This window comes from Lissotriton vulgaris, chromosome 11 (genome assembly GCF_964263255.1).
Source record: "Lissotriton vulgaris chromosome 11, aLisVul1.2, whole genome shotgun sequence".
Lineage (NCBI taxonomy): Eukaryota > Metazoa > Chordata > Amphibia > Caudata > Salamandridae > Lissotriton > Lissotriton vulgaris.
This window is the reverse complement of record NC_141699.1, coordinates 910,805,888-910,832,975: the sequence shown is the minus strand read 5'-3', so window position 1 is coordinate 910,832,975 and position 27,088 is coordinate 910,805,888. Positions and strand designations below refer to the sequence as shown.

Below are 27,088 nucleotides of genomic sequence, written 5' to 3'. Positions count from 1 at the left end.
CTCTCCTTATGAGATCACATTTGGCCGGCCCGCTAATATATGGGGGGTGCCCAGACCACGATCCTTTTCTGATATAGAATATCCTATGTTGATTGATTATCTGTATGCCCTGACTAAAGATCTCCATTCTATTCATCAGCAGGTAGCATTGGTACTGCAGCCTCTGCCAGAGGGCCCCGGACATCGACTATAACCCGCCCAGTGGGTTTTGGTGAAGAAGTTTGAACGAGACACCAGCTTGGCTCCAAGGTGGTCCGAGCCACGTCAAATTCTGCTCGCAACCCGGACGGCGGTCAAAGTGGATGGGAGAAAGCACTGGATACACGTCTCCCATCTGAAAAAGCTGCCGCTTCCACTTCCGCATGAGCAGCGACGCCCAGGGGGGATTCTGACCCAGGAGACCGAGAGAGCTACTGCATTCGTACCCTTCTCCGACGCCTGCGAGGCCGAACAAAGGCAAGAGGAGGGAGTGACGAGATCGGGTGAACCGGTCTCTGCTGAATCTGCAATTGCTCCAAATCCTGTTTTGAATACCCCGGCAAGCGAAAGCTCTAATGAGAAAGAGATACCTGCAGTGCTGTTTTCTGATCAGGAAGTTCCGGTTCATGTGCGATACAACCTGCGGCCGAGAAAACATCACAGTGCCTCAGACCCCACAGCTAGGAGATAAGGAAAGACTCGATTGAATAGATAGGGTTTGCTAGTTTGCAGGTCTGAGGTACTGAGCGAGACACTGGACTGAACCCGTTGAGAGCTGGAACTTTGATCACTGTGCTTTGTTCAGAAAGAAAGACTGACTCTTGTGAACGGCCAGGTTGTACAACGGAATCATTCAGACCACAATTCTTTGTTTTCTTGAGATGAACGATAGGAGTCTACCTGTGAGACTCTGACGGACACAGGGAGAAGATCCCTCTGGCAGAACGGACTGCTAGGCCCGAGTTTAGGTTTGGACTTTTAGCTAGGAATGTACCCTTTTGGTCGTATTGTACTTGAAGAAGAAATTCCCATTGCACCCCGATACATGCCATTTTATGAACCAATGTTTTCAACATGGACCACGAGGGTCAAGGTAGCCTTTGTGTTGGTTATAACTGTTATAATAGCTACTTTTATGGGCTTATTCGTATATCTAGAGCATAAATACCCTTTGCAAACTCTTTTGCCCTCTACTGTTGCACCGCCTGAGCATTTTATGTTCACCTTAGCACCCCACAAAGAACGACATCGCCAGACCTATGCGAAAAATGTATTTGTAGAAATGCTTCATCAAACGCACAGTGCTACCAACACTACTGATTGCTGGGTTTGTGGGCTTCTGCCTTCTGTTGTGCACAATCATGATCTGTTCCTCTCGCTACCCCTGTCCTATTTAGGGAGTTGTGAAGCATGGTTCAAAATGTTTTCCGCCATGTACAATCATTATATAGAAAATAACCAACAGTACACCACGAAGGATTATAATATGATTTTAGCATACATCGCATTAGCATCAGGTATTTGACCCAAAAGGTAATGGGGGACGGGGATCGTTAGACCCTCAGGCTTGTATGAATCTGTATACTAAAGTTAAGAATAGTACCTGGTTGCAGGATGAACTCTATGATTTTAACCATTTTAATGCTTCCCAATATTTCCAGCTTTTTGTTGATTGAAATGTTACAAGCGAACGCATTGTACCCATTCCTATTTTGAATACTTCCTCCGATTTCTGTGTACAGGGGCTGGGGCATGTACAGGTTGGTGACAGTGTTTGTAATTACACCTATCGTATGAAGATATTTAGCAGTCCACCATTGTTGACGCCACCCAATGTGTATTTCGTATGTGGGGAAAATGCTTACACTTGGTTACCCCGTGGTCGGGCTGGGCACTGCTATCTGTCCTTCCTGTACCCGCCTGTATACATAGCACCATCCGACTATCATAGAACGCACCAGCTACACTCAGCGAGAGCAGTACCCAATAGGCAACATAGGCAGCTCATAGCGACAGAAGTCGATCAGACTGATACCTCCTTGCAGCAGTTCACGGATTTTAGCAAAGGTTTGGTCCCATTCTGGGGACCTATATTTAATAGCAGAGAAATAAGAAGATTGTCCAGAATAGTAGAAAATGTAATTAACATCACTACTGATATCCTGACCAATATTACGGTTGAGCTTCAGGCGACCAGGCTTGTTGCGCCCCAAAACCGTATGGTTTTGGACGTTATCTTGGCTGATCGAGGTGGAGCATGCCGAGTGATCGGCAGTTCTTGCTGCGTATATATTCCAGACTCCGCCCCCACTGTTCATTTGGCCATCCAGAAGCTGCATCGCATAGCGGCTGAAATGCACGCCGAAAATGGATCCTGGTCAATGTCCGGCTGGTTCTGGGGGCATCTGACCACCTGGGGATGGAAATTGTTGTTAATATTGGGTGGAGCGGCCGGTGTCATTTTCACCTGTTGCGTCCTAATACAATGTGGTCCGGCTTGTTGCTCCTATTGTGCTTCCAGAGTAGCGACCATGTGCGTCCCTGCTCCAGTTTCTACTAAGATTCAGATGCTCCAACAGGAGATTCGGGAATTAATGGCTATAGATGAGGAGGTTTTCCAAGATTAGAGTTCCCTTTTTCTTTAGCTACATAACGCTAAAAGGAGGGTTTGAGGAACCGGAATTGATTTCCGATAGTGTAGTGCATATAATCGATTATTAATAATTAGCATAATGTATCTAGATTATTCAGCTGAAGTACGCAAACACTAGCATACACCCGAATTGCAGTAATTTAGGGTTCTAATATACACTGCCTTACACGTTTTGCACTTGCTTGACTTGACCGACGCCATTTTGTGGCCTCACTCGAAGCCCTACATTAGCAGACCCCAATTCACTTCTTTCACCGAAGTCGTTCCCCTGAGAAATAGCCCAACTGTTGCAAAACTGCTGTCTCTGCTCGTTAGGCCTGTCAAGGTATATAGGTAGAAGGAGGAGGCCCGATAGGCACATTCCTGGAGGGGTGCGGGGCGGACTCACTCGGAGTTAGCAGAAGGGAGTCACCCGTACGACCTTGCTAATCTAGGATGAGCTAAACCAAGAGCGCTTTGTCTCCCATATATGGTCTTTCCCTCTGCACCAACCTGTACCAACTTGTATTTTTCCATCGTAGGTAACGGGTTTCGAGGATGTAACTGTATATATGTGATGTTCTGATAATGTGCCAGCAGTCTTCTTGGCGGACCTCGTGGGGTTAGGTCGCAAGGAGCTCCTCTGGCAGAGTCTGTTTGTTATAATAAACGATTGGACCTTCTACACTGCCAACCGACTGATTATTGGTAATGGGAATGGGATTGGTCGTAAGTATAACTCTACCTGGTTGGTGGTAAATATTATTTCGGTACTTCACCACACACACTACTACACATACAACCACACACACAACCACACACACATAAACACACACAACTACACCCACAACCACACACACACACAACCACACACAACCACACCGTCGGTGCACAATTTCACCAGGCACAGACGCCACCAGCTGTCAGTGCACGCTTCCACCAGGCACACACCACCAGACGTCAGTGCACGCTTTCACCAGGCACACACACACCACCAGCAATCAGTGCAGGCTTTCACCAGGCACACACACACACACCACCAGCCGTTAGCGCACGCTTTCACCAGACACACACACACCACCAGCCGTCAGTGCACGTTTCCACCAGGCACACACACCACCAGCTGGCAGTGCACACTTCCACCAGGCACACACACCACCAGCCATCAGTGCACAATTTCTACAGGCACACACACCACCAGCCATCGGTGCACACAGCAATTGTTAACGCATCCACAATTAACTATTGTAGCAATCGCAGTATGGCGCACTTTACTTTTAAACATATTCATCTAAAGCGCAGCATGCCACCATTGCTACAAAAATAAATGCACATTTTTTTGGCCTTCAAATTATAGACTTTTGTTGCAATTGGTGTTGCAATATTTAGCAATGTCAATAGCTCAAACTTAATTAATGCGAGACCTATTGCATTGCAAATGCTTGTTTTCTCGAAGTGGTATTTACTCTCCACTCCAAGTTAAGCACTTCAGAATGGGGAAAACCATCAAATTCCACACGTTTTCCACTTCTCTAAGCTGCAAACTCAAGCATGCTACGTTTATGGCACACGAGCTTTTTACATGGTGAAATTTGTATGGGGATAAAATATGTTATTTTCACGCTTCTTGCAATCCCGATTTGTGCGCACATTCCGGTTTGAGCTCAAAACACGAATTATCAGTCACGGGAACATCCATTTATCTTGTATACAATTTTTTGCTTCCATAATAGCATGCTGCTCTTACCACTGTTAATTTGTGAGCAAACAAGAGCATTTTCTAGGGCAAGGAGGTAATTTCTTATAATAAAAAGCTAGAAAAAATGCAAACACCACAGCAAAGCCCATGATACCATACAGCATGTTTACCACATTTCTGCTGCGAAGACAAAGATCCTGCATTTACATGTTGTACATTGCTACTATTCACGCGTGAAAGAAAAAGGAATGTGTTTGATGTGGTGTTTTCTGTCATCCAGTACACGGGTTTAAGTATACAAATTGTCAAATTATTTACAAGTGTCATGACTTGCCTGTATATCCAGCTGAACAAATGCATGTGGCATTAGGTCCCTCGCTGTCACAAGTGCCGCCATTTTGACAGCTGATGTTAACACAGGGGTCTTTGTAGAGCTCACAGTGTCTTCCTGAAAGCAAACAGCATGAAAACATGCATTTAGTGTGGGCCGCTATTTCTCAACAGGCTGGTCCTATTCTGTAGAAATCTTAGCAGTTTCCTACAAGTCAACATAAATCTTTAGGTATCTCACATTTTGATTGGCATGTTAAAATAATGAAGCAGGGTACAAGCTCATATATTAAACTGCAACCTCTGAAATTGCTTCGGAACCTTTGAAAAACACGTCACATAAAATAGCCGTCGTTGACTAAATCGGCCGTGGCAACACATTTGTTTTATTTTATAAGCATACCCCACATAAAACAAAAGACGGAAAAATGCCACCACTTAAACGTGGCCTCCATATACCTGCAATAATAATAATTTTGAAAAACCATTACATATAATACCAATACAAAAGCATGGTGCGACCTAGCAGGCCAATTTATTTAGAACAGGTGTAAAAATACTTTTTTTGTTCTAATGCACATCATTGGCGTATTTGATTCCTGTTGCCAGAAAGACATGGTACTATTGGCTTTGATTTATTGTAACATGAAGACATAGTTTAAACATAAGAGAATAAAATATATAAAGAATGGAAAGAAAAAATGGCAAAGTCAATTATTGGCCAACCTACCCTGGCATAAAAGTGACCTATATTTTAGGGGTACAAGACCTTATAATCACGCAAAATGCTGTCGTTCACAGTGCAAGAGAGCCAAAGGTAGAAGTCAGCTGACTCAATGCTCCATGCTATATGCCATGGAAGGCAGAATCAAAAGGAGAATGACAGTTAAACAGAGCAATAGATGAATAGGGCTGACCCAAATCTCCCCCATGTATGGATATATGATGGATTTTTATTTACATATATTCTCTAGAATACATGAGGATAATGCAACAGCTAAAGCTTTCTCTAGGTCAGGCATAATATCTTTTTGGTCTAATCTCAATTTTAGAAGATTAGGAAACATTTGAACCTGATTGACAAATCTAAACCTACCGTTTCGTGTCAGTTTACAATTTGGGATGGAAGGAGTGGCACTAACCATACCTGGCATGTTCTTTGGTGCCCCTTGCACTGCTCTGGCTATCCCTGGGCCCAGGAATCTTGAAGGCAGATGCAGCAACAGCAGTAAAAAGGTCTGTTAGTTTTATACCAACTCCCTTTTCTAGCATATCAACACCAAACAGGACAGAATGTGACAAGGAGTCAATTCTTTGAAGTAAATTGTTGCAAATAGCGCATGACTATTTCACAACACTTGGTATTCTGGTGAATGGACTTCTAGGACGGCCATTCTCTCAGAACTAATGTCTAGGCCAGAGGCTTCCAATGCCCCACTGGGTATTATGTGAGTAATGAGTATTGTGGTACCTTTCACTCAACTGACCTTGAAGAGGCACCTCAGGAAGGTTAAGTGGGAAAGTAGGATTCTGAGTTTCAGAAGGCATATGAGATCATAAAGGAGGCTCCCCGTACAGACACTATACTGAAGGGCTGAGACTACAGTAAGGAGTTTACTGCCAAGGCAAATGCAGGTATCCCTGGAAAGGGGGGGGGGGTGCTATGTAAACTCAGGGAAATGGCCAGGATCAGTTTGTAACAGTAATTCAAAGCAAAAGAAAATGGTTTCAGAACAATAACAAATCCTTTAAAACTTCACTTTTACAAAAGCATCAACAATACAGGAGCTATTATAATACCAAAATACTTGCTTCTTTATCTCTTTATACAGCCGTGCTAACATCTGGGTAGACATTTGTAATTTAACTGCAGGGATGGGGTAAGGTGCCCAATTATTTCCTGCTCCCTCTCTAAAGGAGTCACAGCCAAATGTTTTAAGTTATCTTGTTTACTATACATGATCTGATCCACATAATTGCAAATACCGAATATTCCTAATTAACAGTTAGAACTAGATCTCTGTAATCTCTCCGATTCACTTGCACATATATGTTGTCATCAAGACAAATGGGCAGGCGCACACGCTCGTGCACACCCACACACACGCCCCCCGCCCCCACACACACACACACACGCACACAAGCACACACTTCACTGTGACGTGCTGGACCATAAGGATAATTAAGACACAAATACCATCCACTTTTTCTAAAAAAAATTGTTCTTACCCCATTAATGTTTACAGGTTGAATCACTTCTTCATAACTCATTAAATTATAACAATAAACTGTAATGTACAGTTTTCTGACACAAACTTTACCGAGTACACACTTCAGACTGTTCTTTCTTGCAGTCTGATATTAAGGACAGCCCAAAAAAGAAAGCACAAGGTGATTCATCTTCATTTGAATAATGCAGAAATATTCCTGACCTTCCTCCATCTGCACACCATTTCCTGTGAAGGATTCTCGGTGCAATAGCTCTGGTTTCATTATAAAACAGATAGAACTTAAATGCTTGGGTAATTTTATGCTCAAGGTAAGACATACCAACTTTATTTCGCTTGCTTCCCAGAGCCTCTGGGGTCTAATAAAAAATCATGCATTCCAGTAGCTTCAAGGATATCTTTCACATATTTTAACTTTTCACGGTTATGAATACCTGACATTTAAATATGTGGGAGTGAGAATTGTAGGACAGGGATATATATTCTATAAGGTAATGTTAGGCACCTATTGATAAGATGGAGGACCAGGACTAAATTCTGGAAAACGCTGCCCCTCTCCGTGGCTGGTAAGGTAGCCGTTTCTAAGATGGTCCCGCTACCGGGGCTCATTTATATGTTTGTAGCACTGCCAACTAAGGTGCCCAGACACATATTTTTTTATTATTAGATCGAATGCTGGTGGAATTAATATGGGGATCTACAAGCCCCAAGGTTGCATGGAAGGGGGTTTGGCAGCATCTGATTATGAAATATAGTATATTGCCATGCAATTGCAATGCTTAGGAGGTGGATGAATGAGAGCCTGGCAGGAGCGGTAATGGGTAGTACCAACACTTCACCTTTGATAGACCTTGCCACTATCCTATTGGAGATGAAATGGGTGAAAAAGATCCAGCAAATGAGTTTAGCGACGATTGAGTCGAGTTTTAGAAGATGTCTTAATCTGACCAAAAACATATCATCATTATGGCCCGGAGTCCCACTGGTGAGTTTAATGGCATTAAAACACAAGGGCAATTGAGTAGGACTGCATAGATGGGAACACCACGCACTACTACAAGTAGCAGACTTAAAAGTGTGCTGCACTGTGAGAACTTTTCAGGACCTGGTTGAATATTTTGAGCTCCCTTCAAGGCATTTCTGGCCCATATAGAGCAGTTAGCTTGGTCATATTCAAGATGTGGGGATACACAGGAGACTGCAACTATTGTGCACAACAACGGATTGAACAAAAGTGGTGTCACAATTGTATCGAGTTAATGGGAAGGAGGCATGGGGTGAACGATGAGGGACTCGAAATGGGAAGATGTATTGTCCTCTATCAATCAATCAATCATATTATTTGTAAAGCGCGCTACTTACCTGTGAGGGTTTCAAGGCACTGACGGGAGGGGGGGAGCTGCTACATTTTGAATAGCCAGGTCTCGAGGAGTCTCCTGAAGGTCAGTTGGTCCTGTGTCTGCCGTAGAAGGAGGGGGAGGGTGTTCCATGTCTTGGCGGCGAGGTGGGAGAAGGATCTACCGCCGGTGGTTGCTCTTCGGATGCGGGGGACGGTGGCGAGGGCGTGGTCTGTGGAGCGGAGCTGGCGGGTGGAGGTGTAGAAGTTGAGGCGACAGTTGAGGTACGCTGGTCCGGTGTTGTGGAGTGCTTTGTGTGTGTGGGTGAGGAGCTTGAAGGTTATCCTCTTGTTGACGGGGAGCCAGTGCAGGTCTTTCAGGCGGGGTGTGATGTGGCTGCGGTGCAGGATGTCGAGGATCAGACGTGCTGAAGCGTTCTGGATGCGTTGGAGCAGTTTGAGGAGCTTCGTCGAGGCTCCGGCGTAGAGGGCGTTTCAGTAATCCAGTCTACTGCTGACGAGAGCTTGGGTGACCGTCCTTCTGGTTTCGGTGGGGATCCACTTGTAGATCCTGGGAAGCATACGGAGGGGGTTGAAGCAGGAGGAGGAGATTGCGTTGACCTGCTTTGTCATGGAGAGTGTGGAATCGAGGATGACCCCTGGGTTGCATGAGTGGTCGGTGGGTGTGAGGGCCATTCCTAGTGAGGTTCTGCAGTCAGGTGATGTGGGCGAGCGGGCCATGTAGACGTTGAACAGCGTGGGGCTGAGGGAAGAACTCTGGGGTACGCCGCAGATGATCTCGGTGGCTTCGGAGCGGAAGGGAGGAAGGCGGATGCTCTGTCTTCTGCCGGACAGGAAGGAGGTGGTCCAGTCCAGGGCCTTCTCTTGAATCCCTGCGTCGTGGAGGCGTGCGCGTAGGGTGTGGTGGCAGACCGTGTCGAAGACGGCCGACAGGTCCAGAAGGATGAGGGCCGCGGTTTCACCGTTGTCTAGCTGGGTTCTGATGTCGTCGGTGGTGGCTAGGAGAGGGCTGTCTCGGTGCTGTGGTTGCGGAGAAATCCGGACTGGGACGAGTCCAGGATGCTGTTTTCCTCGAGGAACCTGGTTAGTTGTATGTTGACGGCCTTCTCGATGACCTTCGCCGGGAACGGGAGCAAGGAGATGGGTCGGAGGTTTTTGAGGTCCTTGGGGTCAGCCGTGGGTTTCTTCAGTAGGGTGTTGATCTTGGCGTGCTTCTAGTCCTCGGGGAAGGTCGCTGTCTCGAGGGAGCTGTTGATGGCCTTCCGGAGGTGGGGTGCGATGACGGTGCTGGCCATGTTGAAGATGTGGTGAGGGCATGGATCTGTCGGGGATCCGGAGTGTACGGAGTTCATGATCTTGATGGTGTCGTCGTTGTCTATGTTGGCACAGGAGGTCAGGCGGTTGGTGGGAGTGGTGGTCGTGGGTGTCTCAGTGGTTGCCAGAGCGGTCGCTGTGTTGAAGCTGTTGTGGATGTCCGTGATCTTGCGGTGGAAGAAGGTGGCCAGTGAGTCGCACAGTTCTTGCGAGGGTGGAATGTCGTTAGCGCTGGAGTTGGGCGAGGGTGGTAGTTAGCTGGTCATTGGAGACTTCGCTCCAGCAGCGGCGTGGCATCTGTGGAGTGCGGTGAGGTGTGACGGGTTTCCGAAAGGTGAAATGTATGCAGCGGTTGTCGGTCCAGTGGAGTTCGGTGGTGTGGTTGAAGCAGACCTGGGTGCTTGCTGAGAAGATAGGGTCCAGCGTGTGGCTGGCGGAGTGGGTGGGTGTCGTGACAAGTTGTCTGAGTGCAAGGTTGGCGAGGTTATCGATCGGGGTGGAGGAGTTGGGGTTGTTGTTGTTCTTGAGGTGGAAGTTCAGGTCCCCAAGGAGGATGTAGTCCGTGGAGGCGAGGGTGTGCGTGCTGACGAGGCCGGCGATGGAGTCGCAGAACTGTGGTCGGGGTCCGGGGGTCTGTAGACGAGTGTTCCTCTGAGGGTGGTATTGGGGTCGGTGTGGATCTGGAAGTGCAGGTGTTCGGTGGTGCAGAGGGTGTCAGCGTCGTTAGTCGAGATGTTGAGGGTGTTCTTATGGATGATGGCAATTCCTCCTCCTACTCCGTTGGTGCGGTCCTTGCGGATGACCTTGTAGACTTCCGGGATGGCTATGTCGGGTGCTGAGGAGGAGTTCAGCCAGGTCTCGGTCAGGAATGCGACGTCAGGGGCGTGGGTGTCGAGTAGGTCCTAGAGTTTGACGGCGTGTTTCCTGGCAGAACGAGTGTTTAGGAGGATGCAGCGAAGGTGGTTGGATTGATTGGAGGATGGGTTGGCGGGCTGAATGCTGGTGTAGCTGCATTTTCGGCAGGTGAAGGGTCCGTGGGTGCGTTTCGGGGCGGCCAGGTAGCAGGTGCTTGATCGTCCGGTGTTGAGTGCGTGGTAGTGGATACGGGTGTTGTGGCGGTCGCGGGGCGCCAGGGGCTCTGGCGCTGGGCACGGTCCAGGTGTGGACGGGCGCAGACGGGCTTGCCTTAGGTGCGCCAGCAGCGTGCCCGTTGCGCGTGGCCGCTGCGCGTCTGCATAAGAGCGTTGATGGGAGGGAGGAGCAGCTGGGTGGCGGGAGCGGGCGGCGGATGGGCTGTCCGGGGGGCGGTGCCACAAGGAGGCAGCGACGGGAAGAGTGTGGCGAAGGTGACCGGCTCAGCAGCGCCTAGGACCGGGGGCAGGTAGACGCAGCAAACGGGCAGGCCGAGTCAGCTGGCAACAGGAGACAGCAGCATGAGACCAGTGTGAGCAGGCGGCAGCGGCGTGGGTGCGACCTAACCTGTAGGCAGGGTCAGAGGTCGCTCCCTACTCTGCTACGCGTTCTCCTTAAGAGTTCTGATGGGAGGGAGGATCAGCTGAGTAGCGGGAGCGGGGCGACGAATGGCTGTCAGGGGGCGGGGCCGCAGGGAGGCAGCGGCTGGAAGGGTGCAGCGAAGGTGACCGGCTAAGCAGCGGCTGGGACCGTGGGCAGGCAGAGGCAGCAAGCAGGCAGGCTGAGTCAGCTAGCATCAGGAGACCAGGGTGAGCAGGCGGAAGCGGCGTGGGGGCAACCTAACTGGCAGGCAGGGTCAGAGGTCGCGCCCTACGCTGCTACGCGTTCTCCTTTAGAGTGCTGATAGGACGGAGGAGCAGCTGGGTGGCGGGAGCGGGGTAGCGAATGGGCTGTCAGGAGGGCGGGGCCGCAGGGAGGCAGTGGTGGGAAGAGTGCGGCGAAGGTGACCGGCTCAGCAGTGGCTGGGATCGGGGCAGGTAGAGGCAGCAAGCGGGCAGGCCGAGGCAGCAGGAGACAGCAGCAGGAGACCAGGGTGAGCAGGCGGCAGCAGTGTGGGGGCGACCTAACATGTAGGCAGGGTCAGAGGTCGCTCCCTACGCTGCTACGCGTTCTCCTTAAGAGTGCCAATGGGAGGGAGGAGCAGCTGGGCGGCAGGAGCTGGGCAGCGAATGGGCTGGCAGGGGGGCTGGCCGCAGGGAAGCAGCAGCAGGAAGAGTGCGGCGAAGGTGACCGGCTCAGCAGCGGCTGGGACCGGGGGCAGGCAAAGGCAGCAAGCGGGCAGGCCGAGTCAGCTGGCAGCAGGAGACAGCAGCAGGAGACCAGGGTGAGCAGGCGGCAGCGGCGTGGAGGCGACTTAACCTGTAGGCAGGGTCAGAGGTCGCTCCCTACGCTGCCACGCGTTCTCCTTAAGAGTGCCGATGGGAGGGAGGAGCAGCTGGGTGGCAGGAGCTGGGCAGCGAATGGACTGGCAGGGGGGCGGGCCGCAGGGAAGCAGTGGCGGGAAGAGTGCGGCGAAGGTGACCGGCTCAGCAGCGGCTGGGACCGGGGGCAGGCAAAGGCAGCAAGCGGGCAGGCCGAGTCAGCTGCCAGCAGGAGACAGCAGCAGGAGAACAGGGTGAGCAGGTGGCAGCAGCGTGGGGACGACCTAACCTGTAGGCAGGGTCAGAGGTCCTCTGCTGCTAGAATCTCCAGAAACGCAAGGTTTACATTGATTCAGCTTAAATATTTGCATAGGATAATTTTAACACCTGAGCAAATAAACAAATATCACATAAATGATACAGCATGTTACCGAAGATGCAATAGGAGAGATGCACATTTTCACCACATTGCATGGGATTGTCCTGTTGTGAGGGATCTTTGCTAGCAGCTTCTAGATTTAGTTTGAACGGTCACAAACAGAGAAGTAAATTATACGGCTGAGGTAAGCCTATTAAATGACTACCCACACCCTCGAGCAAAAAGGTTCACTATCAGATTTATAGGATAGGCCCTAGTACTAGTGAGAAGACAAACAGGAACGGATTGAAAGACCAGAGGGACAGAGTCAGCAACAATATGGCATAACGAAGTTATGAAAAGGGCAACTTGTGAAAGTACGCTACTTCTTATGGAAACCTTGGGGGAATCCAGAAATCGGATTTTGCACAAGTGTGGGGCACTATACCGAATTAATTACAGGGAGAGACAGAAGAAAATCTCTAACTTATTAGTTAAGTCTGTGAAGGGTGGGTAGCACAATGTCAAAATATTATGATATGCATGCCAATAGTCAATATTTCCTTTGGATTCACAACGTTGATTTGGGGTACCAATATGAACTGGTTTTATGAGTCAAGTTTCAATTGAGATATTTCCAAGAAAAAATGGTTCGCAGAGGTATCTCTGTGGGGCGGTGAGGCGGGGCGCGGGAGGGGCAGAGTGGGGGGGTAGAGGAGCTGAATAGTGTCTGTTGACTAGCCCAGTGTTGTGCTAGCGACAAGCTGACAACTCTGAAGAAAAATTCTCAGTTAAGGATCCCTACTAGTCAATTTTTTAGGGATCCAAAATCTGCAAAACCCCAAGGGCCTCATTTATGAAAAGTGACGCATCGCTGCGTGAAAACAGCGATGCGTCACTTTTCACTGCGCTCTCCTTGCGACACTAACGATGCATCATATTTACAGTATGACGCATCATGTTGCAAGGAGTTACAGATATGTCAGTATTTTTGACTAATCTGTAGGCGCGAAAGTGAAGCATTGCTGGAGTGTGTCACAAAAGTGACGCAACTCCAGCAATGTGTACTTTCACATGGGCAAGTCCCATGTTGTTAGTGCTTGCCTCAGATTTTGATTCATTAGCGTCCAAGAAATGGTGCAGTGAAATCTTATAGATTTTACTGCGTCACTTCTATGACTCTTTCTTGCATCAAAACGCCCCCCTTGCATACATTATACCTGGGGCAGGTATAATGTGGCGCAGGGGTTTACAAAGTGACGCATCTACCTAGATGCACACTTTGTAAATATGGTGCAACAAGGCACATTTTTTACTCCGCTGGTGCGTCACAAAAAGTGACACACCAGCGGCGTAAAAGTGACGCAAGGGCCCATAAATGAGCCCCCAAGTGTTTTTATGATGATTTCACCACCACAGAACTCTACCGGATCAAGACCCTATGTCGATCTGGTAAAGATTTGCACATATTCATAAATAAAGAGTTAGTTTACTTTTGAGCTAGTTCAATCATACACCAACTTTCACCACAACATTTACAAGACTATTTTGAGTATTTCATATGCTCTTGTCCCGCTATCTTCCCCCATCTTCCATTGAAGACGTTTGAGCTTCGTGACACTCACAACACAAGAACTGACAGAGAAAAGCTGACTAAAGTCTTCAGTTACAGTGGATCATTTGATGAATGGAGGTGACCTTTTCCTGATCTGAACTTTTTTCCTGACTTCCAAAGTTCTTTACCTTAACTCCTCCCTTTTTCCACCTGATGCTATGGACCATTTGCAGGCCTCAGCTTGGATGACCACCACTGAACTGATTTAAGGTGTTTGAAAACTATTAAGCGTGAAGATAAGCTTATCCACAAACTCTTTGACAAGAGCAGCTTACTCCACTAGTCTGCCTCTTCATCCAGTTCCCACTTTAATGACCCATCCCAAATCTTAGATGTTTTATTGACATTTTCCAAGTTCTGCATGCACTTACAATGGCCAAGTTGACCTCTAGGTTGGTTGACCCAATTATAATATTGACTATATTTTTATCCGATTTCCTATATTTCTTCGTATTATAATTTTTGGGTAGTGGCTAAGAATACATTGTTACAGTTTAATTCAATATTGTTAGATTGGAAATTACTTATTCTGTCAACTTCCCTTTAAATAATTGGCCCATGAGCTCTCAGGACCTGCCTGTAAATCTTTGGCTTGACCAAAGATACTGAGGGCCTCATTTATAGGTTTTTTGCCAAGGGCCTTATGCCCTATGGCAAAAGAAAAGGGCAGAAATGCGCTGTATCTATTCGATACAGCGCATTCCTGTCCTTTTCCCCTGCACTGGTGCACAATGGGCTGCCACACGCCAACGCAGGCCCCTTTGCACCATGGTGCAAAAGTGCCTGCATTGCGGGTATGAATATTTTTCTGTCGGAAGTGAAACCTTTCTGCACAAAAACAACCACAAGAGTTTTTTTTCTCTTCCTATGTATGCTGCATTCTGCAGCATACATAGAAAGAGGAGAAACAAGGAGAAATAAAGATATTTCTCCTCGTTGTGCCTCCCTTACGCCTCCCCTGGGAGACATATGTTTTTGGCGCTGCCTCAGACTTACAATTTCTGGTAAATCTGGGGCAGTGTCAAAAAGACATGGATGTTGCTGGGAATGGCCCCAGCAACACCGATGGAACGCCACTTTCACACAATTTTCTGGATGAAAGGGACACATATTTATAAGGCTATGGAAAGCCTTGTAACTTGGCTGTACGTGGCCTTATAAATATGTCAGTGGCACATTGCATCACCAGAACGTCAAAAAAGGGACACAATAGTGCCGGTAGGGCTTTATAAAGGAGGTCCTAAAAGAACAGCCACGGATATTTCAAGGAGGTGCCTCTGGTGAGATTGTACAGAAAGGGTTCTGTGGGAGCTTAGCTAAAGCATATATCAAACTCTCTTACCACTCTACCACCCCTACCCAGCTAAGGAGTTACTTATAGCATGCCGTAAGATAGCTGGAGAAAATAATGTCATATAGGCCCAGATTACGAGTATTGTGGAAGTCCTTCTAGAGATTCTGTTACCAGCCAGAATCTCCACAGAGAGTTTGTGTAATTACATGTTTACTCCCTTGAAATGGGGAATAAATGTATTAATCCAGAATTACATTCAGACATCTGTATAGAATTTCCCATGCCGGGACTCTAATGGCACATTTACTACCTGCTCAGAACAAGTGGTAATGTCTGCAGAAACTCTGCCCATGGACACCCTTTCCTTGACTGAGGACTGGATGGAGGCAGGAAAATATGTCAAAGCTGCAATTTTACAAAGTGGCTCAGGCCAGCAAAATGAGGGCTGTTATTCCTGTACCTTGGAAATGAAGAGCAGAATTCTGCATGGTAATTCCGTTTTGTGGTCTTGTAATTGAAAACTGAGAGGGAAAAATGATTAGGAATGGTGATTATATATATATATATATACTGGCTATAGTTAGGACCTAGTTTTCATAGAAAATCCGCAACATTCTATTTGGAATAACTTTGGCACTGGTCGCCGAATCTTCGCGAAATTCTCCAAGAAGATGGCGCGCTCCGCTCCAATCCTATAAGTTTCGGGGTGATTCGTCAAGCGGGGTCTGAGAAAAAAGTGGGGTCCCAAAATGTGTTTTCCCCATGCAATTTTCCATAGGGACCTTTAGACACGGCTACAGCCCGAACTGCTGAACGGAATTACACCACATTTGGCAAAAAGGTAGAGTTTGGTTCGCAGATTATGCTTTTTGTTAAATGGTGTAAATCCGTTCAGTAGTTCCTGAAAAAATCAAAAGTAAAATCATAGATATATCTATAGATGAAGTACTGTACGCGTACCCTCCCGAGCACGAGCATATGCTAATTGGCTGTCAACACTCCAAACCAAATGTTGGGAGCCATCTTGTGCCTCGGTAGAACCGAGGCACAAGAAAGCAGAGAAACAAACTAGGCAAAACATGCAAAGGGGGCAGGGTAGAAACACCCTGACCCCCTAGGCCTGCTTAGGGGGTCCTACGAGGACCCCCAAGGCCCCCAATTTTTTTTTAAATCACGGTATATGCGTTGGGTACGCATACCCTGCAGATAAATAAAAAACCCGAAGTGCGGCTCCCGCGCTGTAATGTAAATTAGCCCCAGGGGTGGCCAAGTCCCGGAGGCTTTATAAAAAAAGTGTGGGGGCCCAATCCCCCCCCACACTGCCCCGGGGACCGCCACCCCCGGGGCGAAGTAAGTATAATAGCGGGGGGGCACACGACCCCCCCGCAGCCCTGAGGACCGCCACCTCCGGGGCTTAAATGTTTAATGATGGGGGCCTCTAAGGCCCCCGAGCCCCGAGGACCGCCACCCCCGAGACTTCATCATGAGGTATGTAGGGGGCTCATGGCCCCCCCGCAGCCCCGGGGACCGCTACCCCCGGGGCTTCTTTAAAAAAAAAAAATTTAACCTGTGTGGGGGCCTCAAGTCCCCCCCCCACACACCCCGGGACTGCCACCTCCCCGGGGCACTACATTTTGAAATTGGGGGGTCCGTAATGGACCCCCCAGACCCGGGGACCACCACCCTGGGGCTTTTAACTGTTGGGAGGGGGGCTGCGCGGCCCCCCTCCTGGAGTCTTGTGGTGGCCCTGGGGACCGCCACCCCCCAGGGCCGGCTCCTGCAGCGTCCCAGGGTGCCTAACCCCGGGACACTGCTGTTTGCAATGGTAGGGCGGGAGCCGTACCATAGTAAACTGCTTTCAAAAACCAAGGTGGATTGCTTTTCTTCATGGGGAGCAGCATGTTAGCTGCTCCACAAGCAGAAAAGCAATGCTGGCTCACGCAGGACGCGGGAAGCCGGCAGGGACCATGGAGGGCTTGGGGACCCCCCATGGTCCCAATGGAGTGGGCCAGCCCTCGGGGATGGGGTCCCCGGGGCTACAAGTGGCCCCGGAGGGGGGCCACGCGACCCCCGTCCCAAGAAAAATAATAATAATAAAATGGCCAACACAGGGGTTGGGGTCCCCGGGGCCAAAAGTGGCCACAGGAGGGGGCAAAGCAGCCCCCTCCTAATTAAAAAATATATTTAAAAAAAGGCCCATGCCCCGGGGGATGGGGTCCCCGGGGCAGACTATGGCCTTTGGAGGGGGCTACGCGGCCCCCTTCCTGATTTTTTTATTAATTAAAAATTGGGGGCAGGCCCTGGGGGGTGGGGTCCCCAGGGCCTAAAACAAAAAAGAAAAAGAAGGGGGGCTACATAGCCCCCGTTCTTAAAAGTAAATAAAAAAAAACAGGATCGGGAGGAGGCCACGCCCCCTCATTGCACCTCTCTGCAAACGCGCCCCCTGGCCCACAGGCGCGTTTGCACAGTGGTGAAGGTAGGGGGCGGGGCTTAAGTTGATGTGTGTGCAAACACACCCTGTGGCGCGTTTTAAGTTGTGGAATTTATTCCTCTTCAATCCAGAGGTCCCCTAGAGGCCAACTAGCCCACCAGGTACGTCCAGTAAGCGCCACGGAGCTGCGTTGCAGAGTGTTGTAAAAAGGGACGTGGCCTCTGAACACCTCTCTGCAAAGCAGCTCCCTGGCTAATACGAGAAGTACCCGGTGGGCTAGTTGGACCACAGGGGACCTCAGGAATGAAGAGGAATTAATTCCCCAACTTAAAACGTGCCACAGGGCGTGTTTGCACACATGTCACCTGAGGCACCTCCCCCTTCCTTCCGCATTGTGCAAATATTCCTCTAAAATCCGCCGTAGTACGAATTCCGATTTACTCACCTGTTATCAGGAGTGACCTCAGTGCTGCAAATTCAAGCCCAGAAGTGATCCTGAAAAGTAATTTTAACCGTACTTAACAGTTACTTGAATTTCCTTCCATAGGAATCCATTGTGTGGTTTTCACCCAAAAAGTTTCTAAGTTTGAAATTTTGGAACTTTAAAAAATTCCTATAAAATCAACCGAACTATGAATTCCAATTTACTCACCTGTTATCAGGAGAGAACCCAGTGCTGCATCTTTTAGCACAGCACTGACCCTGAAAAGTAATTCTAACCTTACTTACCAGTAACTTGTATTTCCTTCCATAGGAATCCATTGTGTGGTTTTCACCAGAAAAGTTTCTAAGTGTGGATTTTTCGAACTTTAAAACATTCCTATAAAAATAGCAGAACTACGAATTCCGATTTACTCACGTGTTATCAGGAGTGACCACAGTGCTGCAACTTTAAGCCGAGTAATGATCCTGAAAAGTAATTCTAACCGTACTTACCAGTAACTTATATTTCCTTCTATAGGAATCCATTGTGTGGTTTTCAGCAGAAAAGTTTTTAAGTGTTGATTTTTGAAACGTACAAATATTCCTCTAAAATCAGCCGAACTGCGAATTCCGATTTACTCTCCTGTTATCAGGAGAGACCTCAGTGCTGCATCTTTCAGCCCATTACTGATCCTGAAAAGTAATTCTAACCGTACTTATAGTAACTTGAATTTTCTTCCAAAGGAATCCATTGTCTGGTTTCACTTGGAAATTCTTCTAAGTGTGGAGTTTTGAAACTTTAAAAAATTCGTCTAAAATCAGCCGAACTACGAATTCCGATTTACTCACCTGTTATCAGGAGAGACCTCAGTGCTGCATCTTTCTGCCCACTACTGATCCTGAAAAGTAATTCTAACTATACTTACAGTAACTTGAATTTCCTTCCATAGGATTTAATTGCCTACTACATAAAATCTATATAAATAAAATAAAAAAAATAAAAAATTACAATTTCAATATTTTTTTAAAAAATATTTCCAATTCATATTAAAAATATGTAATGTAATTTAAAAATAAAATATCTAAAAATAAATAGTTTAAAACAATGTAGTAAATCAGTATAAAAAAAATATAACAATTAATACATTTAAAAATTATCATTTACAAAATCTTTGAAATTCACTGAAAAAACCATAGGTTTCAGCCACGTTATAGTTAGGAATTAGCATTTAAAAAAACTTAGAAATTCACTGAAAAAAAACATACATTTCAGCCACGTTATAGTTAGGAATTAGCATTTAAAAAACCTTAGAAATTCACTGAAAAAAACATAGGTTTCACACATGTTATAATTAGCTATAACATGTATATGCGATGTCATCAGTGATGTCATGAGTGATGTCACTGACCATGTCATGAGTGATGTAATATGTGACGTCATCAGCAGTGCATTGCGGGCACGCGAGTTATAGTTAGCTGAACTAACTTTAACGGGGGAATTTCAATGGCTTTGAATGAGTAAAATGTCCAGCTAACTATAACGTGGCTGAAACCTATGGTTTTTTCAGTGAAGACAGACAGACAGACAGACAGATAGACAGATATATAGATAGATATTCCACACTAGAACTCCATCGACGGGGTCCCTCAAGTCTGTAGGGCGGCCATGGAGGCGGAAGACAGAGATTCCCATACTTAAATTCTCAACACAAAAATATTCCACAGCCCAGATCTGAACTTCAAAGCATTTATTTGTATTTGGCACAGACTGCAGCAGTCGATTGTCACTTATTTCTGATGTGTTTCGGGGGAAAGTGCCTTGTTCACAGGTGAAATAATTCTGCCATGGTCCATGTGATTTTTAAAGCCAATGTGGGGAGAGGATGTAGTCTTACAGCTAGAGCGGTTGACCTCAAATCTGGGGAATCGGGTTCGAGTCTCGGCAATGACGCTCAACATCCTGTGATTCTGGGCAAATCACGTAATCTCCTCGCACCTAACAAGAATGAATTTGTTCTTCTTAACAAAACTGGCGCTCTGATACACGATGTCTCGGGTCTAGTTTGCGCTATATAAAAACAAACAAAAAGAAAATTTCACCTGGCTGTGTGTTTAAACAATTACAGTTCCCAAAATTCAATTTGTTTGGCAGTTCAATGCATTTCATGTCCAAGTGGTTATTCATTTTGCTATAAAATACATGTGGTGCCCAAATGGTGTTTTCATTGTCACTGCAACATTAGTCCATATTCAAAATTGCGCAGGTATTATTATTTTATCATGCAAGAGCTTGTGCAGTTAATGGTTATTCGCTGCTGTAACAACATTAAAAGTCAATGGATGTGCAGTATCCAACTCTTACCAAATAGAGGTGTATCCTCATTTGTCTCCCTTTCTTGCTTGAAAGATCCCCTACGAAAAGCATTGCCAATCACCCGCAATCCTGATTCCTATAGTATAGCAAGTGCTCCAGGCTATCGAGTGACTGATAGGGACGGATGATGCAACAATGGCAGTGCCGGGCCATACAGTGGAGTGTTGGCCACTCGTGTTGCTAGGGCCTGCCAAACTCTATTGCTGTGCAGCGGGCTAACCGCTTTGGGTGCGTTTGTTGTGGGAGTGTATGGAAATATGGCATTGAGAGAGATGGGATAAGCTGCATCATGCTCGAATGCAGTATGTGGTTTTTAACGCTGAGGATAGTACCAGTAATGTGCAAGGTGAGCTTGTGCGCACAGATAATTAGAGCCCCTTGAGTACAATGAATCTGAACTCTGATAGCACGTACGGATCCGCAGACAGGGGTGCATTGTTTGGTTATCTCAGATTTGTCCTTAGTGCCCCAAACGACTAGTAGTGGCAAAACTACTGCAGTGGCTACCAAATTGTCGGTTTGGACTTTTTCAGCTCCTGTGTCCCAGTAGCTGGTTCCAGGGGATCATATGGCTGATCCTTGGAGTCACTGCAGTGGGTGGAGGCTGGGAACCAACTTTTCCCCGTTAGAAGAGCTGCAGGGACAGTCTACACTTTACATGCCTAAAGGACAGCAGGTGCAGTCCTATAGACAGTCAGCCTCTCTTCCTGTGGTTTCAAGGGCAACAGAGCAGTCCTTATTTGCTCCTTCTTTCGATTCCAGTCTGAGCTGAGGAGCAGAGTGCCATATTTATCTCAGGAAAGAGCCCCAAGGGGATCATGTGGTCACTAGCCAATGGGCTACTGTGTCCTATCCCTACCAGTGCCACATTTCCAGCAATGTTTGGCATCTGACTATCACTGAGTGGCACATTCTTGCTCCTTTCAAGATGGCACAATGCTTCTTGGTCGTCAGGAGCGTGGTAGTTCACCCTGGAGGGGTGGCTACTAGTGGGCTATACACCCCCTGGAAAACAGGTTTGGGGACTGGTTTACCCTCTATGGATCTGTCTCTTAATTGTCTACAGGAACAAAAGGTATTCTGCTTAGAGGTGTTGTCACTGTCTGCCCTTCAAAGGTGACTTCCCCTTTAAAGCTCACCTTTTGGACTAACATCCCGATTAGCCATTCTGGGAGAGGAGGTAACACCTCACTCTGCGGCATCTTCCTTTGTTCCTGGTCCTGAGAGTCACTCACACATCTCCCCAGGTGGGCAGAAAGTTCACAGTGTGCCAGGGCCTTTGTGAGGCTACTGGACTAGCTGGAGTTCAGCGTGGCAACTTTCTAAAAGTTGCTTAACTTTAATGGTCACATTAAGTTCGACCTGGGAATCAGGTCGGGTTTAATACCATGATCATTTTGATACCATACAGTTAGGTAGTCCTATTCAGAGGTTAGCCAGGCTCGGGTGCCATCCGGTAACCCTGTGTTAGACAATGAGACTACAAACCTTTTCACAGTAAAATAACAATTTGGAAGTGTTGCTGCTAAGACATGTGAAAAATATATGTCTTAACAATATATTATTTCCTGTCATATGGCTCTATAGGCAAGACTTTCATATATCATTAGGAGAAGTGGAGGCGTTGCCATTAGTTGGAATTGCAATGGCAAACTAGCAGTGTAAACACTGCCCCTCCATTCTGCAGTGGCAGACTGAGATCCATTGTGTCCCTTGTTACACTCAGGGTGGCACAAACAGTGCTGCAGCTATGGGTGGACACTCTGCCTTACATACCCTGGGTACTATAAGTAAGCCAGCACTTGCCAATTGGGTACTCCCAATTCACATATACTTTGGTAATGGGCTAGAACACTGGCACTGAGGTCTGGTTAGCATGCCTTAGTGTACTCTCAGAGTTGTAAAACCAGCAGAGATAGTAGTTCACAAGTGGGAAAAAGTTGGGGGAAACCTGAAAAAGCCTGTTTCCTTACATGGTTTACTTTTGAAATGCAAACTTTGCCCCAGGTGCACAGGAAGCCTCCTTCCGCGCCTTTTGATATGATATGATATAATTTTTATAGAGCACACTAAAACCCTCAGGTACCAAAGCGCTGTTGCAAGACGGACTAGTCAACAGAATCAGACCAACGAAGAAATCAGCGATAGTGAAAAAAACAGAATGAGGACTTTTTTCATTTTTTGCTAGGGTCTGGTTTGCCTTGAATGGTAGAATCAGGCAGTAAAAGTCTGTTTTTCAATGCCCACTCTAAATAGGGCAGGCCTTCAGATGCACAGAAAGTGGTGACCACTGCCAATGAGCTCAATGAGCTTCCACTGGCAGTATCAAGTAAGGCCCAGCAGGAACACAGATTTGATGGAGCAAGATACCCACTAGTTTTTGGTGGATGTGTCGGATAGAATTTTTAAATATCCTAAGTTTAGTTTATGTGATGAATACAAAGCTAAAACCAGCCTAATTCATTATTTTTCTGTTTAAAATATGCTCTGGTTTAATTGAGAATGAACACAATTACAAACTGAAAGATACCTTTATCCTTGACATCCAAGTTAAATGTATTATCGATATGCAATGCCATTTAACTTCCTCATATATTGGCACGTATTAACTGTGCCACACAATATATGTAGAGGCCTGATAGCGGCATGTAATATAATTTGCACCCAATTATGATTTGATGGTAAAACCACTTTTTGACCCCATCAATGACATGTTAAAACTGCTTAATGGCAAGCAAAATGTATTGAGGAAAACGCCAAGGAGTTGGGTGGAATGCTTTCAAAAGTCTCAGCTCCTGACAATCATTTGGGGCACTATCCATTCCATATTTTTTCACCCACTTGGCAACTTCAGACAGAGACAAGCCATAGGTAGATCAATCTTGGTGATAATTCAATAGGACCAGTCCAGCCTAAACTGCCAGGTCCGATCCCTCCTGAATGGAAACTCAGGCAGCCCCAGACAAGTTTTGGCTTAGTGAGGTCACATCAGTGAGGTATACCTTGAGTCACGTGACACAATGAGCACGGGACTCACTGTGCTACAGTACTCACGCAAAACTTTGGCCCATTACTGTCTGGAAAGACTGCCGGTGAAATTGTACTTACCAATTTGCAGAGGCACGCAAAAACAGAGGGACAGGGGGGGGGGAGAGGTAACTCTTTTGCCAATTTCGGTACTTCCTAGCCCCGTCTATGAGCCACAATCAGTTACATTTCTGGGGGAGAGGTTTTTGTGATGGGATGCAGTCATACCCAAACAAACAAAGAGCGCCTGCCAGAAGCCACAATAAAATCACCTAAGGTACATATTTCAGTGACCATGGCCGGCTTCCATGATCATACACTCCGGGCTTTATCTTTAAAACAGACCACAATTATAAGTAGGGCTTCCGGTTTTTAGGTATTTACTTTTTTTGCCTTTTCCGTCTGTATTTATCCATATTTATTTTTTGCTAATTTCATCTGTATTTATCCACATTTTCTTTGGGTTTTGTGAAAAAAATTAAGCAGAATCTGGTATATTTACCCAATTATATAATGATAAATATGCAGTCATGCTTGAATGCCTGCCTGGTTTCAGTGATATGAACACCCGCAGAAGATAAATCAATGCACTTATATGAAAATATGCAAAATTCTGTAACATCCTTGTGCGCATCTACTGCTGTTGAAGCCTTCTTACTAAACTTCCTTTCTTTTTTTAATCCCCTTACCTATCAATACACACAACCTTGGGCCTGAAAGTCAGGGCAGAGAGTATTTCGAATCACTCAAAAAGCAACCCAATTTCCATTTTTTACACATTTAAACATAAATACAGAAAATTAAATAAATGGTTTTCTATCTGTATTTATCTGTAAATCAAAACTTGAGTTGCCCTTCTGATGATTTAGTTGGACAGTAAACTAGATTGATGGAGTGCATACTACTTATAAATGAAATTACACAACTGCATCACAATTACCTATGCATTTGTAAAATTACATCCCAAGATGCACCATTGGACCACCCAGTGACCCCATAATCTGCTGCTCAATGCCTGGCCCTTTTGATCCATCATCAGGTTCTTTAACTCTCTGCTTAATATTCACAACCATTTTGCAGCTAGTAAGATTACATTCATAGGGTTACAGGCTGTCCGGATGACAAAGGACACTGGTGGGTCTAACCAGGGTGCTTCTTTTCACTTTTCCGTCTTTTCTTTAATTTGAATATTAATCTGTAGGTTCTTTAAATACACAGGGCCTTATTTATGAAGGCCTTGCGCCGCCGGTGCGTCACTTTTAACATGGGAAAAAGTGACGCACCGGTGGCGCAAGTCTTCATAAATAAGGCCCACAGGCTCTTCTCTTTAGTAGGTTCCTTATTACTTTCAGTTTCCTGCACACTGTAGGTTCTTTTATATATATAGGCCGTTTCCATTAAGCTGTAGTTTCTCAAATCGTCGCCAAAATGTTTTATTTAGTTCAGAATAATTTTATTGAAGTTTCAAAAGAGAGTGACATAAAAAGACACTACAAATAGAGGCATTACATAGCAATAAAATCCAATGAAGTCCATGCCAGGTATATATCACACGTTGGTTTTAATAAAGCTTAGTTCCAAGTTCAAGTTCATAAGTTAAGATGATAATAAATACCCCACCAGGAGCAGCCTCCCTGCTGCTCAGCCTGCATCCACCAACTGCCACTCTACACAACTCCAGACACCCAGGCATCCCATGACATCACACACATCCAACATTCCAAACATCATCAAGTACACAAGCACTCACTCTGGCTGAGCAGTAGGGAAAAGACAAGTAAGTTATAACAATGGCCCGAACCACACGTAGCACTTATAAAATCAGGACTACAAGCCCCAGAATTCAAAGAAAAAACCTGGAGAGAAGCAGCTCATCACACATGATCCTGGGAAACTTGGCAGCTATGTGTTACGTGTTCCAGTTACGCTGTCTCACGATTACTACCAACCAGGCAAAAGCGGGAGGTACCAACTAATGCAGAACGTGAGAGAGCACATTTTGTGCTCAGCTTTAACTAGGCGCTAGTGCCCCTTTTGCGCTAGTGCCAAAAAGAAAAGTTCCTCTTTTATGCAAGTAAGTGTATGTTCGCCTCAGTTTCATCACCGAAAAAAATCTCTCACTTCCATGCAACCGTATGAGGTGCCAAAGGCCTCCAGCCCATAAAGTGGAAAATGAGGTCGATTCAGTGCGTTCAGAATGAAACACTGCACAACTCATCGCCCACATAAAGATTCCAGGGTGATGTTTAAGCAAGTCACACCATTTCCTAATAACCCATCAATTTTATTACTTTTTTATGTATTTTGGCTAAAGAAATAAAGGACTGGGTAACACTTTCCTGGCACTGGGAGCTGTGACCAAGAGCTGACATGTTTTTTTACAATTTGTACATTAGTCAAGAGGATTACCCCCAGAGGATCTGGGCTCTAAATCTCAAGGAAGACATATGTACGACAAATTTACATTTTGAGCCCATTTAATGATCTACTTTGCATGCTCGGCGCAGAGAATCATGAGAATGATTTCTCACTCCAGTGATTCTCTTTTGAATTAGGAATGACTCAGTTCTATGATTAATCACCTGGCAGTTACAATGGTAAGGAGCTAATTATGATTAGCACAGATCTGTTAAAAGCAGGCACAACATTAATGGGTGTATAATGTATTTGCAGCATTAAGAACAGTTTTGGTGAAATTTTTTCTGTTTGGCAGCGCCAGATTCACGAATAAATGCAAAAATCTATGCATTGTGAATTCGTATTGAAGGCTCACTGATGTAATATGAAGAGATTTATGCATTCTTGGTAATTTACCAATAGTCCTGGGCGAAATGTTCATTATCCCGGAGTAAGCAGAGTCATTTCGGTTATCCTGCGTTACACTTTGATGAGGAATCACCAATAGTAATGCAATTATGCCTACGTGCATAATTAAGAGTAAATTGGGAAACATATCTATATGCAAGAGCACATTTAGCGAGCCTGAGCGGTAGCTCGCGCTGCTGTGTATATTCTGTTGCATTTAGCAATATTTTGCTAAATTTTAAATGGCATCCTAGTTTCCACTTTGGATTCAAGGCTACATTTTGCATGAAGAAACTAATGCTAAATGCTGGGTGTAAGTAGGGTGAAAATCCGACTCTAAGTGCACATTTGGCAAATGTCCGTGGCTGTGAGTGCTCTCTATTCATGTTCTGTTGCATATAACACTATTTCTTAACGCATAATGCATCCTCACATCCATTTTGGGTGCGAGGAGGATTTTTTGCATTAAGAGAGTTGCGCCAAATACAAAATTACTCACGCAATTATGCTTGGTCACTAAATTTTGTGATAATTCCACTCGATTATGGTGCACAGAATTATGTGACTTACACCCACCTCAATTTACCAAGTCACAAAATGCCGAGCGGTGCGCCATAGATGCAAAAACGAGGAATCCCAGACATCCTCATGGTCATGCTATACGTTCTCCAGGGCATTCTGTGGTTAGGAGACAATCTGTTGATTTATGCATGAGAAAGGACATTTTTATAAACTTTTTTTCACAGTACAATGCACGTTAATATCATTTTGAGCCCAGAATTTCCACTCTTTCCCTGTCATTGGAGATATGCTTCATCTCTGAAGATATTCTGATCCGATTTTACAAGCTCTGCTAATCCTCATTTTATGATTGAAAAATAGAGAAGTT

The 27,088-nt window shown here is 46.0% G+C and overlaps 1 protein-coding gene across 1 annotated transcript in view; it reads right to left on the bottom strand.

Moving 5' to 3' along the window:
• DNER (delta/notch like EGF repeat containing) overlaps positions 1 to 27,088 on the bottom strand; it is a 1,176,744-nt gene that overhangs the window by 55,475 nt on the left and 1,094,181 nt on the right. Inside the window, exon 10 of the mRNA XM_086942563.1 lies at positions 4,645 to 4,758. Within this exon, the coding sequence (XP_086798689.1) occupies positions 4,645 to 4,758 (114 nt within the window). The remainder of the gene's footprint in view (positions 1 to 4,644; positions 4,759 to 27,088) is intronic.